At 39.8% G+C, this 21101-nt stretch overlaps 1 protein-coding gene across 1 annotated transcript in view; it reads right to left on the bottom strand.

Annotated features, from left to right (window-relative positions):
• TOP1 (DNA topoisomerase I) overlaps positions 1-21101 on the bottom strand; it is a 68718-nt gene that overhangs the window by 34717 nt on the left and 12900 nt on the right. The window contains exon 3 of the mRNA XM_033003580.2: positions 3501-3603. Within this exon, the coding sequence (XP_032859471.2) occupies positions 3501-3603 (103 nt within the window). The remainder of the gene's footprint in view (positions 1-3500; positions 3604-21101) is intronic.

Here is a 21101-nt window from a genome sequence, read left to right as displayed (position 1 = left end):
CCAGTTGCTGTCAGTAGTATGCTACCTAGCATATATTATCCAAAAAATAAACACCCTTAATGTGGCCCTTCAGGGTGAAGGTGCCATGTGAACAATGTGTGAAAAAGTAACTGCTTTTTGAAAGAAAATCATGCTATGTAGACAGCATCATGAGAACAGATCCATCAGTACGTACTTTTGTTGCCAAAACTGACGCAAAGCGTGTCACCGAGAAAAACTCTCCTAGCTGCACACTTGAAAAACTTGGAAACAGAATTTTCTAAGCAGTCTGAAAAATCTTCCAAACCAAGAGTTTACGGGGGTTTTGAACCCATTTGCTAAAAAACTAAAAATGCACAACTTTGTTAGCTTGCAGGCACAACTGGTTGATGCTGGGGAAGATGGGCATTTACCAGCTCAGTGTCAAGAAAACCCCTTGCCTAAGCATATCCCTGTTCAATAAGCACAGTCGACGATGTACTACCACCATTTGCATCTGCACGAGGAATCTTTTTCAGCAGTAATGACCATTACAACCAAGTATCAAAATAAACTGGACCTAGAACCAGCCCTTTGAATGGCTCTCTTACAAAGGGCTAAGCCAAGATAGTAAAAATTAATGAAGCATAGGCAACCACAATCTTCTCTCAAGAACAATTTTGCTTTTGATCTTGTTATGTCACAGCTAAGAGTCCTTCTGAAAGAGGACAATCCCCCATTCCCAGTGCAACCCATCTGCTTAGCAATACAACAGTGATGGACACTGGACAGTCATGCAGGCCATACTAAAATTCAGACTTCTCTGTTCATCTTGGCTCTGTCCAAGAAAGGGTTTTGGTACAGTGACGGTAGTAGTAGAGCCCTAACTGAAACTCATCTTGCCTCAGCCCTTCCCCATCCTGTCCCGAAACTCACCAGTCTGGCCTCTGCCATCCTTGGATTCACACCCTCCATGGGAACACTTGGCAGACTCCTGGCCACAAGCACATGCTCAATTCAAGTCCTTCCAGCAGCTCCCTTTTAAGCAATTCCCTGGTCACAACAAATCTTCCTCCACCTCCACTCCCATGTTGTGAATTGCTCAGTTACCTCCTTCACAAGACAATAGTTACCAAAACCTAATCATCACAGACACAACTTACATTTATAGAATTGCATGGATGACAGCTGAATTAAAGGATGTGGGGAAGAAATGCTTACATTTCAATTATGAGGTTAGTTATTTCTAAAAAGTTGTCTTAGAAGTCAGCTGGCTTTACACAGCAAGCAGCCATATACCCTGTGCGTGACTGAGCATGAACGGGGCAGTGAAGATTTTGGAGCACTCCTGAAGGAACAATCCAACCAAAGCACCACACACGTGTCTGCGTACATTATCTTCCCTGAGTACCACCTTTCCAGACCAGACCGCATGATTCAGCACTAGAATACATTCATTTAAGGTGACAGTTTTGAAAGGCAGAAAACACACTACAGAAAACTTTCACAAGCTGTGCACTTAGCCTAGGGAAGTGAAGTCCCACCTCGTGTGTGGGCCTGAGGAGCAAAGCAGTATTATGTAATCTCTCCCCAAAATACACCTTGAGCAAAAGCCTTGCATATGCATGCACTCAGTCATGCCATCCACACAGGTGTACCCTATTACAGGACTCAAAGATGCAGTATATCATGCTCACAGCACAAATGAACACTTACTAGATAAATGGGAGTGACTAGAAGCTTTAGACACAGTGCCTTGTAAAATAACGTCTTTCTCATAGGGATTTCAAGGCAACACTGTAGGGAGAAAGCAATTACTTCAAGACTGATTATGTATCATATCATACAAGCATGAATACGTATCATCTCGTGAGCTACACCTCAAAAAACATAATAGCCATCCTTATCTCCTTTCCACTGTTTTGGTATTTATTGTTTACACAATCAGTAGTGTGCAGCTTCAAGTCACAAGCCATAACTAGTTCTTCCAGTTAAAAATGCACTGACCATTTCCAACTCCTACACAAATAAGGCCAAATCATTAATGAATTCTGGAAATTTAAAGATAGTGCTTACATTGCTCCTTACAGAAGGATGTACTTTGATAAGATTGAAGGACAATGTGTTTTTTCAAGCAAAGCACTGAATATGTGGAAATGTGAAACTGTCAATTTTGGGGTGCATGCTTGAAGATCAGAAAATCAACGCAATATAGATACATGAGCAATGAAGAGTGCAAACAATGTGTCCAAGGCACTTAAGCTTTCTTGTGGAAGCCAGTAAATGCTGCAAGTTATTTGGCCTAGATTTTTTTTTCCCCCCTGTCAACCATTTACTTTCAAAACAAAACAAAAAATATATTATGGAACAGTAAGGCTGTATAACTTCTCAAAAGGTCACAGAAAGCTCAAATAAAGTGCGACCCCAATAAAACAAACCTACTGCTCAGCACAGACCCTCTCCTTATTTCTATGCTGCTTTTTTAATAGAAATCATTGTTAACACAAGCTTCTTTAATTCATTTTTAGGTTATCACACTTGCACAGCAATTAGTTAATAACACTTGCTTGGCCATAGCGTAAACACTATCTGCCATTCACCAAGTGTCACAACAGAAACTTACCCTCCGGGGACTGTTTTCTGCAAGTTTCATTGTCAATGTAGGCTCCATGGCACTTGCATGTCAGGAGTTACAACTAGGAATGCCTTCCTGAGTAACATCCTGTGTGTGACGTACTCGCCCTGTGCTCCATCACACCAAATCACCACAGACAGACCTGCATATCTGGTTTTTGCAGTTCACAGACTAGGCCAGGCTATTAGCTGGACCGTGGAATTCACCACCACCTCAAGAGCTATAGGTCATCACAGACTAAGTAAGTGTTTATGTTCAGTGTGGATGATATGGCAGGTGACTGGCATGAAACACCTTTCTCATATACTGACAACGTAGTGGCTCAATCACATCAAACAAAACAGCATGCAATCCTGTCAAATTCATCATCTAAACCAGCAGAAGTTCATTATACTGCCCCACAGTGTTGAGATACTCAGCTGTTCTAGTAGCAGGCCAAGGACATCATCATCATTCTGGGGGACCACCTTCCCAGAGACTTCTAATTATTAGGAGGCTTAGTAGTCACATTAGGTTCACCTATGCTAAAACAGGGAGGTTTATACCAACACTCAGAGTGCTCCACATTTCTGACAAACAATTGGAGCCACGCACATAAAAAATTACGAAAAAAAATGATCAATCTTCATGAAGGTGGGGTTAAACTAGTTTTTAATGCCTTTAATAACACTAAGCTACAATAATCTCTTACACATTAGTATTAGCTCACATTTGCAAGATACACTACTTCAGCTACCCATACGGAAATGCATGCAATTACAGAAGTTAGGCTTGAAGCACCTACACTCATATAAGCCGCACTCAAAATGTAGTAATTCCATCCTCAAATATTATCAGAGTAATTCTTGTAAGACTGCATGTGAAAAGGTGTTTTAGCCTATGAGCACTTCATCGATTTTTTCCTCACCTATTACTGTGCTTGGACTTTTCCCGGTCTTTTTCCTTGTCCTTCTTGTGCTCTTTGTGCCGGTGTTCTCGGTCTTTGTGTTTATCTTTGTGTTTGTGAGAATCTGCAAGCAGAGAGGCAAAAAAAATTAAGAAACAAAGTTGGGAGAAAACTCCATGCCTCCCTCACGAACCTCTGAATCTTTCCCCACCCCATACAAATATGCTCTGTGATTCAAAATTTGTAACAAAAATCTCAGTTGCAGTGGTCCTAAATGGAGTCATTGTTCCTGCAGCACAAGTTAATTAATCTTGGCAACAGCTGCGTTTATATGGTCTTTAGTTCAATGACCTTTAAATGCTTTACAGACCTGAAGAAATGCAACCTTTCTTATTAAATAGGTAAGTATGGCTATAGCAAGTTCAATCTGATTTGGCAGATGGAAAACCTAGCTTCCTATGCCTGTAAGTATTTCATGTCAAATAGATTGTAAGGATACAGAAACAGAGCATAAAGTTGAAACATTAGGCCTGCTTGATCACAGAATTTAGTGCTACCTCCACAAGCATCTAGTCTAGACAAACCAGCACACACACACCATTAAAATAATCTTATTTTTTATCCCAAACAGTGCATGACATGACAGGCACACAGAAAGTGAAAGGTGGAGTCAGGAGGGAAAAGGAAAAGAAAGGGTGAAAAGAAAAGAGGACTAATAATTCTCTCCTCTTGCTCCTCTTTTGCAGGAGACACTTACCTCCCTCCAATAACAGCCCCACCAAGGAAATCCAAGATGACAGCTGTAATGAGTATGTGCTGGTGGTAACCCACCTACACAGGTGAGGACCGGTCCAAATTAAGTGACAAGTCAAAAATAGGAGATGGCACTCAAGTAAATCTACATGAATGCAATAATTTTATTGGTATCAATTTCTACTCCAACTGACATTTCCTATCCTCAGTGACAACTGTACTGTACAATAAAATCCTTTAAAGCACCAAGGAAATAGATCTAGCACAGAAAGAGAGCAATATAGTTGAATTGTAAACAAACTCATTTACAAGCATGTTTGGGTCCTTAAATGTTCTTAAGTAGATCAAAAAGGAGTTGAGGCTGAACTAGCACCTCAAACCCACCTTAAAAGACATTATCATTTATACAGTCAAGGTCACTGTAATGTTGGGAGGAATGTGTGCATGCCCAAAGACACCCCCCAGGCTTTTCTGGTGGAATGTTTTTGTTTGTTTGTTGTGTTGGTGGTTGTTTTGGTGTTATTTTTGGTCTTTTTTTTTTTTTTTTTTTTTACCATGCTTCTCAAAGCAACTAAAATTAAGCAAGCTCCTCAGGACACCTAAAAGGCCATGCTGAAATTGGCAACTGTTTTCAGATCACAGCACCAGAATTTCCATCAGCAAACTTGGGTGTAAGGTATTAACGCTTAATTAATCGTAAAGATGTTACTGTGCCTCTAAAAAGGCTACTATCCCCACACTAAGAATAGGAAACTGCAACACAAGGATTTTGTGACTTTCAGTCACATGGGAAATGCATTACAGAGCCAGGAACAAGCCTCATCCTCCTGACTCCAAGTCTTTCACCACAAATTCATTTTTCTCCTTAACTGACACCAGCTCTTCTAACCTCAAAACATTCAACTGGTTTTAGTGGAAACATACCCACAGCCACATTTCCACAGAATATGATTTTAATTTTTTGTTTTCTATAACTTCAGGTATTGTTTTCAAACACCTGCAGTAAGACAACATAAAACAACATATGAATGCTGACATTTAAGCCTCCAACTTGCCTTCTGCATCTTTCCTCGATCCTCCTGAACTTGGCAGCACTTCCTAGTGCTTTGGTATATACAGTATATACATTTAAAGCGCAAGATTTAGTTTTCTGTATTTTGATATACAGGCATGTGACAGGTTATGTGGAACATTTGGTGTTACAGCATAAAACACCTAAGAGTTTTCAAATACCTAAACAGCAAAATCTATTTCACAGCAGGCAGAGCTTTGCAGTCATCTCTGGCAAACTGTGTGGGGACCGGACACCTACACTCTCTGAACTGCCAAGAAGCAATTTCTCAGAACCCTTCTTCCCACCAGGACAACACACATTTCACTGGCAAAAATGTTTTCGCAGTGCAGTTCACATTTAAGATTCTTCAGTTCAGCCAGTAGCTGGAAGCTCAGGCTGTTTGCAAACTGCCTGGGTTTTTATTCCACAGAGAGTTTACTCACTGATTCCTAAAGCACCAGCTCAAGTGAACAGCCATCTATTTACACTTGATGAATAGGTAAATTGCTAGAAAAAACATCATGATGCTATACATAGAACTATGTACACTTATTTTATAACATACTTGCTTTTTAAGGAGGCACATACCAACACTGAGTCAATTTTTTTCTACCAACCAATCGATGGAAAATGTGTGCAACTGACTCAATGATATTCTCTTTAGAACTTAGAACCACAAGATTATTTTTCAGCAAAAAAGTGGAAACCAGAATAGTCTTTTACCTTCATCACTAGATTCCCTTCCAGCTGACTCGTGCTTTCCAGCTGAATTTAGTATTTGCTCTTTAAAAGTAGTTCCAGGGCTATACCCTGGAAACACTGGAGCCAGACATCTCTTACCCCAATCCTCTGCACTGCTTACGATTTGGTATTTTCAGACAATTAAAGCCTGGTACAGCAGCAAAAAAATGTGCCTGACCAGTTAAACTAGCTCTGCTTGATAGTATTTGTCACTGCTCAACTTTGCTTTGCTGCCTACAGAAGGATTTCTAGCAGGAAGGTCTTTCATAGAGGTATTCCGGCTAGAAGGCGGGCCAAAACTGCTGGGGAACAGGAGGTTGTACGCATGGTCTTGAAAGCAGAAGAGAAAAACTGGCAGGAAAGCTTTCACTCAAGTGCAGTCAAGGCTGGATAGGTACTTGGCGTCTCACACCGGACAATGCTTTAAATTCAGTACCTCCATGGAGGTAAGTGTACCCCCTCCCAGACATGACTCCTAAGAACTAAATTACTCTGGAGTATTTGCCTGTTATTCAGACTCCACGGTGTTGCTTGCTGACACAATGCCATGAGGTAAGTTAAGAATGAAGACTTCAAAAGACTTTATTAAATAGTCTTGAACTGACATATGTATGTCTTCAGAAGGCATTAAAGTTCCTGGTCTGTCTTTTTTTTATTTTATTTTGAGGGTGGAGCTGGATGAAGTTCAGGAGACTGGGTCATTGAAAAAGATGGAATTCTTTTTTTTGGCATATCACACAAAAATGCTTTGTTCCAGACTGGCTTTATCTAGGAGTCCAAGTTGATGGTTATTTAGTGGCTGACATGAAACATGTTTAGGCATTTCACTCCTGTTTGTGTACCCACTTCACAGAAATCAATACAGCAACACCTCCAACCAAATTACACAAGCAACAGATGACAGAATTGGGAACAAATAAGACACAGTCAGCCACCTCGCACCAAACCTCATCAACACAGAACCAAATAATGGAAGTGCTCCTGTCTAATATATCTTCTTCGATAGCGTTAGCATATTGATTCCTAGAAGAATCTTCCAGCCTCCAGTAACTCTCTCCCAGCTTGCAGCTGAGTAGCAGTTGATTAGGTCCAGCCTCACATGAACTACAGAATGAGGTCAGACATTATCACACATTCAGATTTGTTTCCTGCCTTTTATGTCTTCCATTAAGTATGTCTGCTCCCTTTAACACTAAACAAGGAGATAAATAGTATTCCTTCTCCAAGAGCATTAGCAAAATCCACTGTCTACTGCAAGCAAAGTTCAAACCCCCAAAAGCTTGTGTGATATTATAAGATTTCAGAAATTTAAAAGTATCTCTCCAACATCAAGGTTACAGTGGGGACAGGGGTTATGCTCACTGGGCAAGGATCCATTACCCCTAAGGCTCTCCCTTCAGTACCCTCTAACCCAAACAGAGCTTTTGGCATCTATTCTGTTCTAGAAAGCTTGATGTCTCTGGCACTGGATCTCTGTCTGTTAATGCTGAGCCTGGTATATCTCCAAAAGATTACTGCAGTCCCTGTACTATTCCTGCCATTCCCCCTATACCTCCAACAATCACGAGCAGCTCTGCATTTTTGTATGTTGATTCATCTTTCAACTCTGTTTAATTACAAGGATGCCTGATTTAAGGATGGGAAATTCTAAGCACTTTTGGTCCGTGACTCTGTTTTGTTCCCCCCGCCCCCCCGCCTTCGCTCCACCACTAAGTCTCTGGGGAAAGGCTGAGTCATAACCCTATTTGCAATACTTGTATATACGTATTACTGGAACAGTGCAGTTTTACTCTTTATCCAGGAACAGAGCTGTAAAAGGTTAGGCATCTCTAACTACAGCATAACAAGAACAGAGATGGAGTAAAAGAAAGCCCTCCTCCAGCAGGCAGTTGCCACCTGGAGAGGACGAGTACCAACAGACAGCAAAGGCAAGCAGGCTCCTTTCCTAAAGAGAACAACCCTTGGCTTCATGGATTAATCTGGTAACAAAACAATTATAGTAACAAAACAATTATATGGGACTATAATGTTTGTAATCACAAGACAAATTCACTTGCTTTTAAAACACTTCTGAACACCCTTCTCTGTACCCCACCCCCCACAAAAGATTACTTACATATCACAATCAAGGGAAGTAGGCCTACTTCCTACATTAATATTTCAGTTTTGACAGTAACTTCTCTAATAAAATACTGAAATCACAGAGAAGAGCATAAATTCTTGTATGCCCAATCAGTGCAACTATCAATATTTGGGAAAGTACCACTGGCACATGATACAGGATACTATAGATGCTATTTTATCCCACTCCCACGCCCCACTTATATTCCACTTCCATTTTATCCCATTTTCACACCTTGGCATTAGAATTTTTTTATTTTTTATTTTTTTTAAATGTGAGCAAGTCTGATCCTTCTCATTTCTCCTAAATTAATGGAGATAGCCAACAAATTAACACCTGGTAACCCCAATTTCTGGTCAACAGTAGTTTTTCCAGATAAACTTAATAGCCTTCCATATTTGCTGTCTTTCAGTTCACTATCTTGTAAGTTTTTGTGGGCACAATTTGAACACTTCATTAACCTGCTTACAGAAAGGTTTCTTCCAGCAGCCTTTGCAACACCAATTCCTCTTCCTCTCATTAGACAGCCTAGAAAAACCTCTAGTGGTACCTATGCTGGTATTTTATTCATTTGAAGGCTCATCTCAATGCTTCTCTACACTGATGTCCAGAAAGGTGATTGAAGCTTACTTGATTCTTGGGACTGATATCTGTGCCCAAATCTGAAGACACAGCATGAAAAATTCATCACATTACCAACTAAGAAAAGCATTTTTAACTTCTTGTTACTCCAACAACATTTCTGCTTCCAGATGAGTGACTGAAATTTCTGCCCCAATTTAAGTCCAAAGCCTTGATATTAGATATTTGTTACAAGAGAAGCATATAAGCACTCAAGACTTTTTCAGGATCATTGGTCTGTGTGAGTATGGTGCTCTCTCTATTATTACTGGTACATTCAGCCATCCTGAACCTGAAGCATGAGCAAGAAGCCCCTTCCTATAAGCACAGAGGACATATGTGATGAAACTACCCAGGTTTTTTTCAGCCTCTCATCTGGAAAGAAGAATAAAGTCTTAAAAAAAGACTTCTCCAGTTCCACTGCTAAATTATGCAGCTGAGAGGCAGGTAATTCAGTAACACTGGATTAGGTTCAGAAGCTGGTCAAGTTCAAAAACTTCTCATGAGTCTTCCTGTCACTTGAGAAATAGTTAGCCCATTCTCAGCTGAAACACTATTTCCATATTAGACCATTTACTCCAGCCTTTTTACTATTTAGGCTGATTTCCTTCTCACCTGTTGTGATGCAAAAGTAAGCAAAGCATAAAGACTCTGTATGACCTAAATGAAACAATTTTACTCATTTTTTCTTATCTCTCACAGGCTCTCCTCAAAAGTAGTCATATTAAAACTGCAGATTATCAGAAAAAGGCCTTTTACTTTCAAGTTACTCAATTTTTATCATTTGTTACCATTTATTTTGTCAAATCACATTACTTTTAGAGCTTTGGTTTCTTATATGTTGGGTATAAGAAGACTATTAAAGTTATCAAGGTTCAGTTGCTGAAATGATGCCAAGAAGGGCTATGAATGTTCAAACATGTAAATGTATCTCAAAGTGTCCAAAATACTCTTCATATTCCTGGCAAAGAACATGTACTTTTGCCTTGGGCATCTGATCAAAATAGTTTAGTGTTGCACTAACTTCTACAATATACACATTATATCAGAAAGTAGAAAGACGGTAACATTTAGTCATTATCCCAGATCTTTAACACCAGTTGTGACAGGGTTAGCAGATTACCTAAACAAGCAACAATAATCCCATGTGTAAAGGCTGCTCTGTGAAGTTCTGGTCAATTTATAAACCGTTTGCCTGAGAAAGCAACTACTGTGTGGAGATGAAAAAACCCACTTACAGACCTCATGTGGCTCAGAAGAACAACCATACAGAGAAAGTGGCATGGTCTGAGGCATAAGGGATCACGATCATCACTGTTAGACAGGTTATGATTTTTGACTAGTAATTGATTTAACAGTTTTAAAGGCATGTACAATAATCCCACCTAACCAGTCTGGAAGAGGTTTAAACTTTTCTAAAATATTTGTATTCCAGTTGGAGGAAGTGACAGTGTGATCATGGTGTTTCAGTAATTGATTACACAGTGTTTCTAGGGATTGTTTAAGTGGATTGACATTGCTGTAGCCCAAAAAAGGGGGAAGAAAAGCTACTGGACAGAAAGCAGAGCTGCATCCAGGTATTGGAGACAGCACCCTCCCCAATAATGCAAGGCAGACTGAAAGAAAACAGAACTGTAAGGATGAAAGATGCAGAAACTGTAAAATATCTATATGCAGCTAGAAGTGTCAAAAGCAGAAAAACATACCCAGGAGGCATTGTTCGAGAGATGATGGTACTGTGGGAGATACACTGGAGCAGAAAGCCATAATCTAAAATAAACTTCCCATGTGAAACTGGGTATGTCACTTACTGGCCTAATGGCCCTATTTACACAACTACAGAATACACATAAAACATTTACCCTGGAAAGGTATTGCAGGTCTGTTTGCTATGCTGTTTTATTTCTCCAACAGCTGACTGCAAGACATTTGGAATCCTGAAATGAGAGTGACCAAAACATCGAGACCATGATTTGAGCACTCCATAACCTAAGCATTAAATTCAATAAAAGAAGAAGGACCTGGGTTTTCAGTAGGTGTCCAGAAAGGAAACTACAGTGACACTGAAACAACACTGCCAGGCTTCTGCTTCTTCAGGGTGCTATTCTTAATGGCACAGATATATCTTTCAAAAGCACTCAACCCTTTACCAGTGCTGAAAGACATCTCCATAGTCAACATTGCTACAGAAAGCTATTTCTAAATACTTAAACTCCTTCTTGAAGTCAAATTCAAATGAAGTACAATTACTGTGCTATCACAAACTTACTTCACTTCAGGTGCACCACTGGGTCAGGTGCACCAGTGCAGGGAGGCTTACACTTCAACAGTGCTCACTGCTTCCCTCCATAAACCAGAATACAATTTGAGTTTTGTATTTTACAACAACTAAATTAATGTTGACTAAGCACAAGGAGAACACATCAAGTAGCTCTTGGTTGTGAAGCTTAGATCCTCAGTCATTCATTTTCCAATCATACAAGGGAAGAAATAGGAAAAAAAGAAAAAGCATGAAAGCTTCACAAAAAGGGAACACGGGAAAGTACAGCAGAATAACCAAACAGTTTATCCTTTCTAAGTTAGGAACTTTACTACTGTAAGCCAGACTCTATCAGAGTGTATTCTTCCTTTTTCTAAAGTTTCAAATGAAGAAATATATCATCACTGAATAGATTTGAGTCAACCTATTTTCTAGGCTATCTGAGATGAAATTCCTGGGCTGAACCAGAACTGACCACACCACATAGCGTCCAATTCAGCCAAAGTCTGAAAACTTAGTACTTTTGATAGAAACAGAGTAAAGCCAATGACCTTACAACCCATTTCCACACTTCAGCAGTTACTTGAGGCAAAAGATACTACAAGGACAGACAGATATTATATCTTCTTCCTTAAAAGGACTGAGCTGAGAAACTTGGCTTCAGAACAAGACAGACCCCTTAGTTATTGCATTCTTCATTAATCTTGTAATTTGAAGGCCCTGTATTCCTTGCTGTAGAACAGAGGGAAAGAAAGAAATGTGTGGAATGAATTGGTGATGAATCTTGACAGGGGAATAGAGACAGACAGATACATAGATAGATAAAAGAATTGTCTCCAGCCATACTCTGTCCTTCAGAGTAGCTCCTACCAACTTCTTGAGAAATTCCACTTACTCTCCACCAAAGTTTTATCATGCAAGCAAGAATCTTACACAGCTTTTTAAAAACATGAAGTTTGCAAAACAAGATCAACGCACCTTCTGCTCCACTGAAACCCCAGGGCAACTGCAATCTAAGGAAGAGAGGTAAACAATGTGACAGAACTGCTAACAGTGAGAGAGCAAGGTGGGCACAGGACCAAGTCTGCAAACTAAACTGTACACTCACTTATCCATCCCAAACTTTAAAAGCTTATCATGGATAGGTTAATAAGGCCAGAAAAAACCCACAGAATGATCACTCCTATCTTGTGTGACTGAAACCTCTGGGACATGACGTTAACCTGAAGCAAATGTCATTGCTGGCATTTCATCTAAACCAACCAGCAGGAGCTGGGTAGGTAAGCAAGATGTGCTGCATGAGCCAGTTCAGAAAGTGAAGGACATATATTCTTTAGTGGAAATGTTTTGAGCCCTTCAAATTTTTGCAGCCACACTGGATTGTTTATTTTCTGTGCACCTAATTTTTTCACCTGCTGGGGAAGTACCTAATACTCTGTGGGTAATTAATGATTAAGTAATCGAGATAGCTACATGGTATAAAGGGATGCTGATCTGAAGAAACCGCTACACTTCAAGCATTTTGCAGCAAAACAACTAAGGGGTGTAGACAGCAGCAGCAAATTTAATGACCTGTCAGTGCTGCTTTCTGGAAGAGGTGGCACATTCACATATGCCTATTCTGCAGCAGATCTTAGTTGATGTGTAAGAAATGCATAAAATCACTACAAGTAGAATTGCAGTAGATTATATTAGACAAAGGACGAGACTGAGGAAGCCTTATAAAGCATGAAAATACATGTTTGATCAGTACAGAAAGGCTAAATTAATAGCTGCTTCTTACAGATGCCAAAGGGCTCCCAACCGAGAGGCAACAATGAAGTTTCAATCCATTATTTGCATTCAAAAGAAAAAAAAAAGTTCAATGTGAACTGAAACATGTGTTTCCAGGGATTCCCAAGATGTAAAACATTCTCCTGTAATTGTATAAATAAGAGAGACTGAAACCCATTAGTATGTTTCCACTAACAAAGCAGAATAAAACAGAAGAGCAAGTTAAAACTTCAGGGAAATGACCAGTGTCAGTGTACAGCTTAAAACGCTGCTGTGCTGGCATGGAAGAAAGGGAAGTCCAGAGTAGTCTCTCTTAAGGAAACAAGATAAGAGCAAGCCCATCCTTCTCCCTATTGATATTTAGTCTTCTAAGGCTACACTCTTATGAGCAGAAATACTTAACTTTCCACAGCCTCCTCCATTCAGAATTTGAGTACCTTCCATTTTAACACTCTTCCCTTCCCTTACCAGGGTAGAAATAGTTTCAGCAATTTTTTCCTGTTGCTTTATGAGTCTACACCCAAATGAATAAAAAAAAAGTTATGCACTGCATGTGCAGCTTTCAAGCAGCAGCAAAATTGAAGATACACTTTTTCAAAAGCCATCGTCCACCATATCTCTGCACATCAGGCAGCCAGGATGAGGCTGAGAACAGCATCTAGGGAAAAATCCATGCAGTGAGAGCTCGAGGACTCAGAAAAGCTCCAGGACACTCTAGAAATAAAGCCATGTTGGAAGCATGTGCAAGTTTATATGGTATATGCCCACTTCACTCCTACCTGCTGTCACGTGCAACAACTGCCTTGCTTTCACTAAGCACCTACTCCTCCCACCTCAATCTCGCCCAGAATTACTTTCCACTGCCAGTGAAGGGGTCCAAATACATAGAAAAGTGGAAAGCTAGGTAACTGTAGCAGCTAACGCCCCTTTCAAAGCCAACTCTGCTGAATCTGAGTATCACAAACCAGATCCAAAATGCAAAAGGTGAGAGCAAACAAAGGACAGCCACAACAAGCTTGAGCTTCGTTACCTCTCAGATTTCAAAAGCCTTACACTCACTGCAACTAAATCTGTGTTCCAGTTTGCTAATACACACATATACATGGCCGAGACCCTGGAGGACTTATGGGTATATAAAGTGAATGTGGCTGAAGGGAAACAATCTATTCAGGGAAAAAAATTTGCATTAAAAAAAGTAGCTACAGGTAGGTTACCTGTATTTCTTTTGGTTCCACTAATATCAAAAAATTTTCACTAGAGCATCTAACCTCAGGATTTTTCAAACTCGCACCCACTTCCTCCCCATTGTGCAAAATGCAGTTAACATAACTGGCACAGCAGGAAGGACGCTCGCTGAGAAGGCCTGGACAATTGTTCACAAACCAGCCTAGCATCCAGGAGTGTAAAACTAGTTTAAAATTATGAAAGAAGGTAAAATTTAAGGGCATTCAAATAGATAATGCAAGGGGAACTAATCCTATTTTCAGAGTTAGAAAGCGACCAACCTTTAGCACAGATCCAAGGCTTAGCGCAGAAACCGTCAGGCGGTGCTGTCACACACAATCTACTTTTGGGAAGAGACAAAGGGCTGGACACACGCACCCTGCGCCCCCCAGGGCTGGATGGATGGGGGCCCTCACCCCTGCCCCGGGGCTGGACAGACAGCAGGACCCACGCCAGAAAAAAAGGCAGAACAAACTGCCCAGGGCCACTTGCAAGTTGCTGCCAAAGGAGGACCAGAGGTAGTCAGGCCTCTGCTGGCCTTCAGCCCTGGCTCCCAAGTGTTCACTACAGTGGGGCAATTGCAACATTTATGGTTGTGTTTAGACTTTGGAGCTATCAGGGACAGAAGAATACAGCCCATCCCTTACTTTAACACAATCTAAAGCAAAACAGTTCACTTAACCCTTATTTTTCTGTTTTGCAGGAATCCTTTTCCTTAAGAACAGCTTTGCTAGCAATCTGGGTTGCAGAATTTCTGGGACAGCACACAACACACTACTCTTCAGCAATCCTCTCTCATGAAGGATGTGCAAGCCAGGGTAGACTGAAACACTCACTTTTGCTCGGTCACCAAGCACACTTAAACTAGAGACACTTTTGCTCTTTGGTTGCTTCACAGCTCAGAGAACCCCAGATTATGTTCACGTGTAGCATAAGAATCAAGCCTAGACCTTAAGTGAGGAGTGCCGTGACTGTGCTCCTGCCTGCATTGCTGTCACAGGCAGGTGGGCTGAATCATCTTCTGCAGATTTTTGACAAAGAATTGCCCGGGGAACAGCTCTGAGTTACTTCAGTAGACTGGGTCAAGAGCAAAGAAAATCTTTTGGTGCAATCTGTGACAAATTCACACCGCCGACAGAGAACTTCATGTACTGTACTCCACTGTAGACTGAGTCAGTGCCCCTAGCAGAAGGTTTTTCTGCCACCAACTGCTCTTTATACCATCATTAGAAAGGTGCAAACAACACAATTTGTGATGCAAAGTCAACAGCTGCTTACTGCATGCCAACTTTCAAGCCCGTGAATCAGGAAAAAACAGGGGCAAACAACTATAACTCCTAGTCCTTAGGATAATAACAGACACTTCAGTTATATTAAAAAAAACCCAAATAGATTGATATTATTTTGGGGCATAAGAAAAGTTTCAGTTCTAAAAATGGCACTAACCAGCAGGAAAACTGCTGTGTTGTCAGGAATAATTACACTGCAATGATGTCAACTAGAAAAATATTTTCACTTGCTGGCTGTGTAAATCACTAGCGTTTTTGGATTCACTAAAAAGAAGTTTGTAAAGACTCCCTGAAATCCTGACACTTCCTCAGTGCGAGAATGATGTCTCAACAGTAGCTCACACAGAGCCTGTATTCGCACCAACAACACATGAGGACAAGGCTGGCATGTTTGACTATCCTGGGTTTGACCCAGAACAAGGGCTCCCCCCAAGCAAAAGTTTTACAGAGGATCAAAAAAAAAGCAATTGCATTGAAATGCTTCTCTTGCAGCAGTCAATGAGTAGCCTCCTGTCAGCAGTCAGGATCACACAGAGTTTATACACATGGGAGTGGTATAAGCTGTGCTCAGCGTCCTCAGAGGAGAGGTTCTAATGGCATTTGTTCAAAGCCTTTTATTAACCATCCCTTGACAACATGATGTGGCTTTAGCCAGTGCTGGCCTCCTGCTTGCTGTAGGGAGGAAAGACTTGAAGAGGCAGCACCCTTGGGAACAACATAAGGCCCCTGCAATCATCAGTATCACAGCATAATCGAGTCTACAAAACAGAAGAATGGTTGGTACAAGCTTTAAATCACCTCTGCCAAGCACTATCCGTGTTTTATGCAATGGAGTCAGATATTTCTCCTATTACTTGTTTAATATTGTGCTTACTAAACTGAACTGATGGACAAAGCATGGGTAAAGCCTTACAAGAAGTTCGTTTCAGAAGAGCAGGCACTTGTTTTTATCATACTCAAGCTGGTTCCTCACTATAGGAGCAACTCCCACACTGATTCCAGCTGGTAGTCTGTTTGTTTTGTTTTTTTCCCCTATCTACAATCATCACTTTCAAGTATAATAGGGCTGCATTGGATGGATACAGCCCGATGTCACTCCTGTTCCCATTGTGGCTGAGTTAAGTGATCACTCACCCACACCAGGCTAATTCCAAAGGGTGTCTGCAAGCATCTTAACACCAGCGCCTGCTTTGCAACAAGTCCCACTCTCAAGACAAGGGAGGGAATGCAATTCCCTGCGCCTTAAGGGGACATTACTGCAATTAGCATATGAGAAGAAACCTGATTCCAGCTAAAACACACAAGAAAGTAAACAAAAGGTAAATGTTTAATGACAGTTGAGATTTCTGCACTTCCAACTGTCTTCTAGTCTTAAGAAAGGAGGGGATAGAGGACACAAAGAAGCATCAGCACAGATGTGTTAGGTCGAAGTAGCTTTAAAACTGAGTTTTAAAATAAGGCTATGATTGCAATACTTAAATGACTAGTAAGTACAGCTCGTAGATATGGTGCACCAAATTCCACTTGAGGTCTTCAATTCGCATCAACACACACAAAATGTTACTTTATATAACGGATTTTAATCTCTTTATGCACCTGTAATCTGTTTATTTTGTTAAATCCAGGTCAAGTCTCACTGGCTGGCAACTGTTAAATCACACTGATACAGATACCTGAATGTAAAATGTAACCTGTTAAAGTAACCACAGCATGTTATCTTGCATTATTATGCATAACAAACTCATAACGTTTTCTATTTAAAAAGCTCCATGCAAATGGCTTGTATCTTTGGATGGAAATCAGAATTTTATTAACACACAGCCAACATTTTCAGATTCCACCTTATGAAAAATTCACATCTTCCTTGAATAAAACTTATGAAGGGGATATCAACATTAATTTGTTTCACATCCAAAGTCTACTAAAAGAAAGCAAGCATAATCCTTGGAAATTGAACTGAACCAATTGCTTCTGGTTACCTCGTTCCTCAATTTTAAGAGTTGTTCTTTCTTTACCTATGCAGAAATAACTAGGTGTGAAAAGTTAGCTTTCTTTTTTCAGCTTTCAAATGGCTTCCACCACAGTCACTAAATGAGCTGTTTAAACTGAAGGAAATATGCTGCAGGTGCAGAGTCATCAAAAGTTCATTTATCACTGCACTTCAAACTCCAAGTGCTTAACTAATGACTTCCACCATATCAGAGGTTCTGCTTTACAACTAGTGCTACATGATCACACTCTCTACTTTTCAGGTTTTCTGAACATGAAAAATAACATTATTTAAATATTTTAAGAGGCTGGTTGGTAGGAAGATTAGACACATTAAATACTACGAGCGCTACAGAAGCAATCACAAGGATTCAAGACTTTGTTATTCCTCCTTAATAAAACCCCAAGTGAGAAAATGAAGTTATATAGACTGTTTTCAGGAGTATTCCAAATGAAAAATTAATAAATATTTCATTCCACTTGATAATTTGACAGCAGAGACAGGCAAAGGAAACAAGAGGAGCATCTAAGACTTTTTACAATCCGATAACTTCTTCCTGAATGATTCAACTGTAAAGCTAGGAAGAACTATTTTAAAGTTTCTTGGCTGCCAGTTTTATATATGTTGAAACAAATTTTTTAAAAGGGTATTATGATTGTTACTAGAGTAAAAATTAAATCAGTACATCTGTTAAAATTTATTACAAATTTTACATGAAGGACTAATACCACCTTGAAATCTGTAGCCACTCCAGCTGATTCAGTAGTTTGCTCCTACGCAAACAGCCCAGAGCAGCAGCTGTACTCTTCCCTCCTACCCTCCTCTTCCAAGTATTTCAACCCTGTGCTAGACAAAATCACTTCTGGGAGTGAAGGTGCCATACAGGTACCCAGGAGCACAAAGCAACACTCAGACTCTTCAGAGTAAGCTCTGCTTTACCCAAAAGAACACAGAAGCCCCAGCGGTTTCTGAAACTGCAATCCCTCAATATATTTAACCTGTTTGAGTTTGCATTCATTTCAGCAACACTGTTTTGTAAGTTTTAATGTGTACCAATTTATTTTTGAACTTGGATCTGCTCTACAATTATCAATTACCTTATTTCCTGTACTCCAGTCCCTATCAGACCAGAAAAAAACCTCCCTCTTTCCTGTGATCACAACTGCAACCTGTGATCAGCTTTACCTGATACTATCAGATGTAAAAAGTCACCAATACTGTAACACTGGAACCTTGAGCTTTCATTAATGCATAGTGATAGTACTAAGTAAAGCCTAAAATTGGGGAAACTGCATGATGAGTAGCCCTAATACCATAAGAAAAAACGAATATGAATAACCTATTCTGAAAATCAGCAAATGACACGAGATAGTTAACTTCACATGCCATTCCCCAAACTAAGAAGCTGCATGGACAAATCAAAATACTCCTGGAGAAAGAGGTATAATAAAATTAAAAGTTAAGTAATTATTTGTAACAGTAACATTTCTCTTCCAGTGATGGTGTACTAGATATCCCAAATTTGAGACAATAAAAGGTGAACCTGGTTTTCTAAGGACATTTGTTTGCATCTCCAAGGGGTGAAACAGTTCAGTAGTCTCTGCTCAAGAAAGGATCCCTAACCAGAAAAACAGTTCAACATAGGTTTTCACAACAAGACTTTAATGTACCAGTTACCTTGAGATTAAAATACAAAGCAAGATGCTTTCTGCCAATACAGTCTGTGACAAGTACTGGAATATTGTCTGCTAGCACTTAACTAAGACAGCTACCCTGATATAGAAACAGCATTTTTTTTTTTTTTTTATGTGAAAGTAATAGACACAGACAAGTAAAACAAGGAGACAATTTGCTAATACCAAACAGCCCATTCTCAGGAAAACCTAACCACTACAGTGAATAGTGTGCACTTAATGTCAAGTCCAGCATTTGTCCATCAAGCAGTGCGTTAGAAGTCACTTTATGAACTACATACACATCTGACATACAAAAGTAATTCTGGTTTGACTTAAGTGCAAGGGAAAACTGTAGTCATCAATAGGGAGGAAATATCATTTGACTCAGTGCACAATGATGCTTGACAACCTATTTCTGTACTGATGCCTTTTTGGAGTACCAATCTTCTCAAGTAATTTGATCTGAATTTAGTTGTGTGTGTAAATAAACCCATTCAGATAACAGGATTTGGGAAATCACATACCTGTAGTTAGCAATGCACTAACCACACTGCCTAATAGTATACTATTAGGATACCCAGCAGTGACAGGGAGGAGACAGTTAAGATTTAGGAAATAGTTTATGGGATGAAGAACTGAGCATGTGCCACTGGCACTTCAACCAAATGACACTGACATCAGAACATGGAAATAAGAGACCTATGAGAAACCTAGAAATGACAAATTTGCATTCATTTTTAAGCCTTCAAACGTTTCATGGATGCTTAGAAGAAAGCCTTTCTGAATAACACAGTGTCCGAACTGAAAACTAGTGGAAAACTTACCTTTCCAGTCCTGAAGCAACTATGATAAAAATCACCTTTATACTTGTTTGTACTTATTTTTAATTATTTTTATTTTATTATTTTTAAATACTTTTCTCATACTGGCAAAAACATCTAAAGTGAAGGCTTCTATGACTCTGTGCTCTTATAGAGCTAATTGCCAAAGACTAATTCCAAAGCTCTGCTGAGATCAGACTGTTAATACACAGAAAAAGACACTATAAAAAAAACATCAGCTTTGAAAAAAAAAAAAAAAAAAAAAATCAAATAACATATTTATTTCAGCTCCATTTAAAAAGTAAATATTTACCATGTACAAATCAGTAGACTTCTTCCCTAGGACCCCTCTATAAAAATGAAACTGAGAAGTGTTCCTTTCCCCAGCTCAATGGCCCTCCCAAAACACAAACACACTGATGTTATGCAAAGAGGACTCCTTGAACTACTAAAGAGTTCCTTTAAGGGATTTAAGGTTTCTTAGTCTGCATTAGAGACCAAGCATGAGGCTCCTGTGCCTGGGTAGATGGGTGGGGTATTTACAAAAACAGAGGAAAAACACAAGAAGTTAAATTAAAAACAAACTAATTCTGAAATTAATAATGAGGCTCACATCTGTTTTGAACACTGTTTCATGCTCTTGTGAAATAGAGCTACAGGGGACTTTTTTCACAAAACAATGCTCCACAGCTTCATTCTCTATAAAGAAATCCATTTAAAAATGCACACTTTAACTTCAGTACACAAAGACTTAGTAAACCTCTTGATCCTTCAGAAATGTGGCCGGGGCATTAGTATTGTTTCTCATTCTAACCAAGTACACTGATGAGAGATGGGCAAAGCCCAAGCACAGATCAGTTCCTAGGAGATCCAATCCCCCTTTGGAACTAGCCATCCCTGCTGTCAACACCAAACATAACCTGTTTGCTAAACTGCATGCAGACCAGACTCAGTTGCTGTGCACAGACAGCACCAGCAGCTTTGAAAAAAAAAAAAAAAAAAAAACCACAAAAAACAAACCAACAACCAAAAAAACCCAAACAAATAAATTATCAGATTCATGAAAGAGGCAAATATTGTACCGGATGAATGCTGTAAGAGTGGCCTACTCATGAACATAGAGAAAGACAGAGTATTTTAACTCAGATTATGGTTCAACAATAAATTCACTTTTCCTCTACACAGATGAGGTCACGCTTTGACAGTGACAATAGCGAAACCATAAACTGAAGATTATGCATCACTGGACAAGAGTCTCAACAACAGGGCTGGGCAAGAGGGAAGGGACAAACATGTTA

This window comes from Tyto alba, unplaced genomic scaffold (assembly GCF_018691265.1).
Source record: "Tyto alba isolate M040663 unplaced genomic scaffold, T.alba_DEE_v4.0 Super-Scaffold_33, whole genome shotgun sequence".
NCBI classification, from domain to species: Eukaryota; Metazoa; Chordata; class Aves; order Strigiformes; family Tytonidae; genus Tyto; species Tyto alba.
Note: the sequence above shows the minus strand (reverse complement) of the source record. Positions and strands in the feature narration are given on the sequence as shown.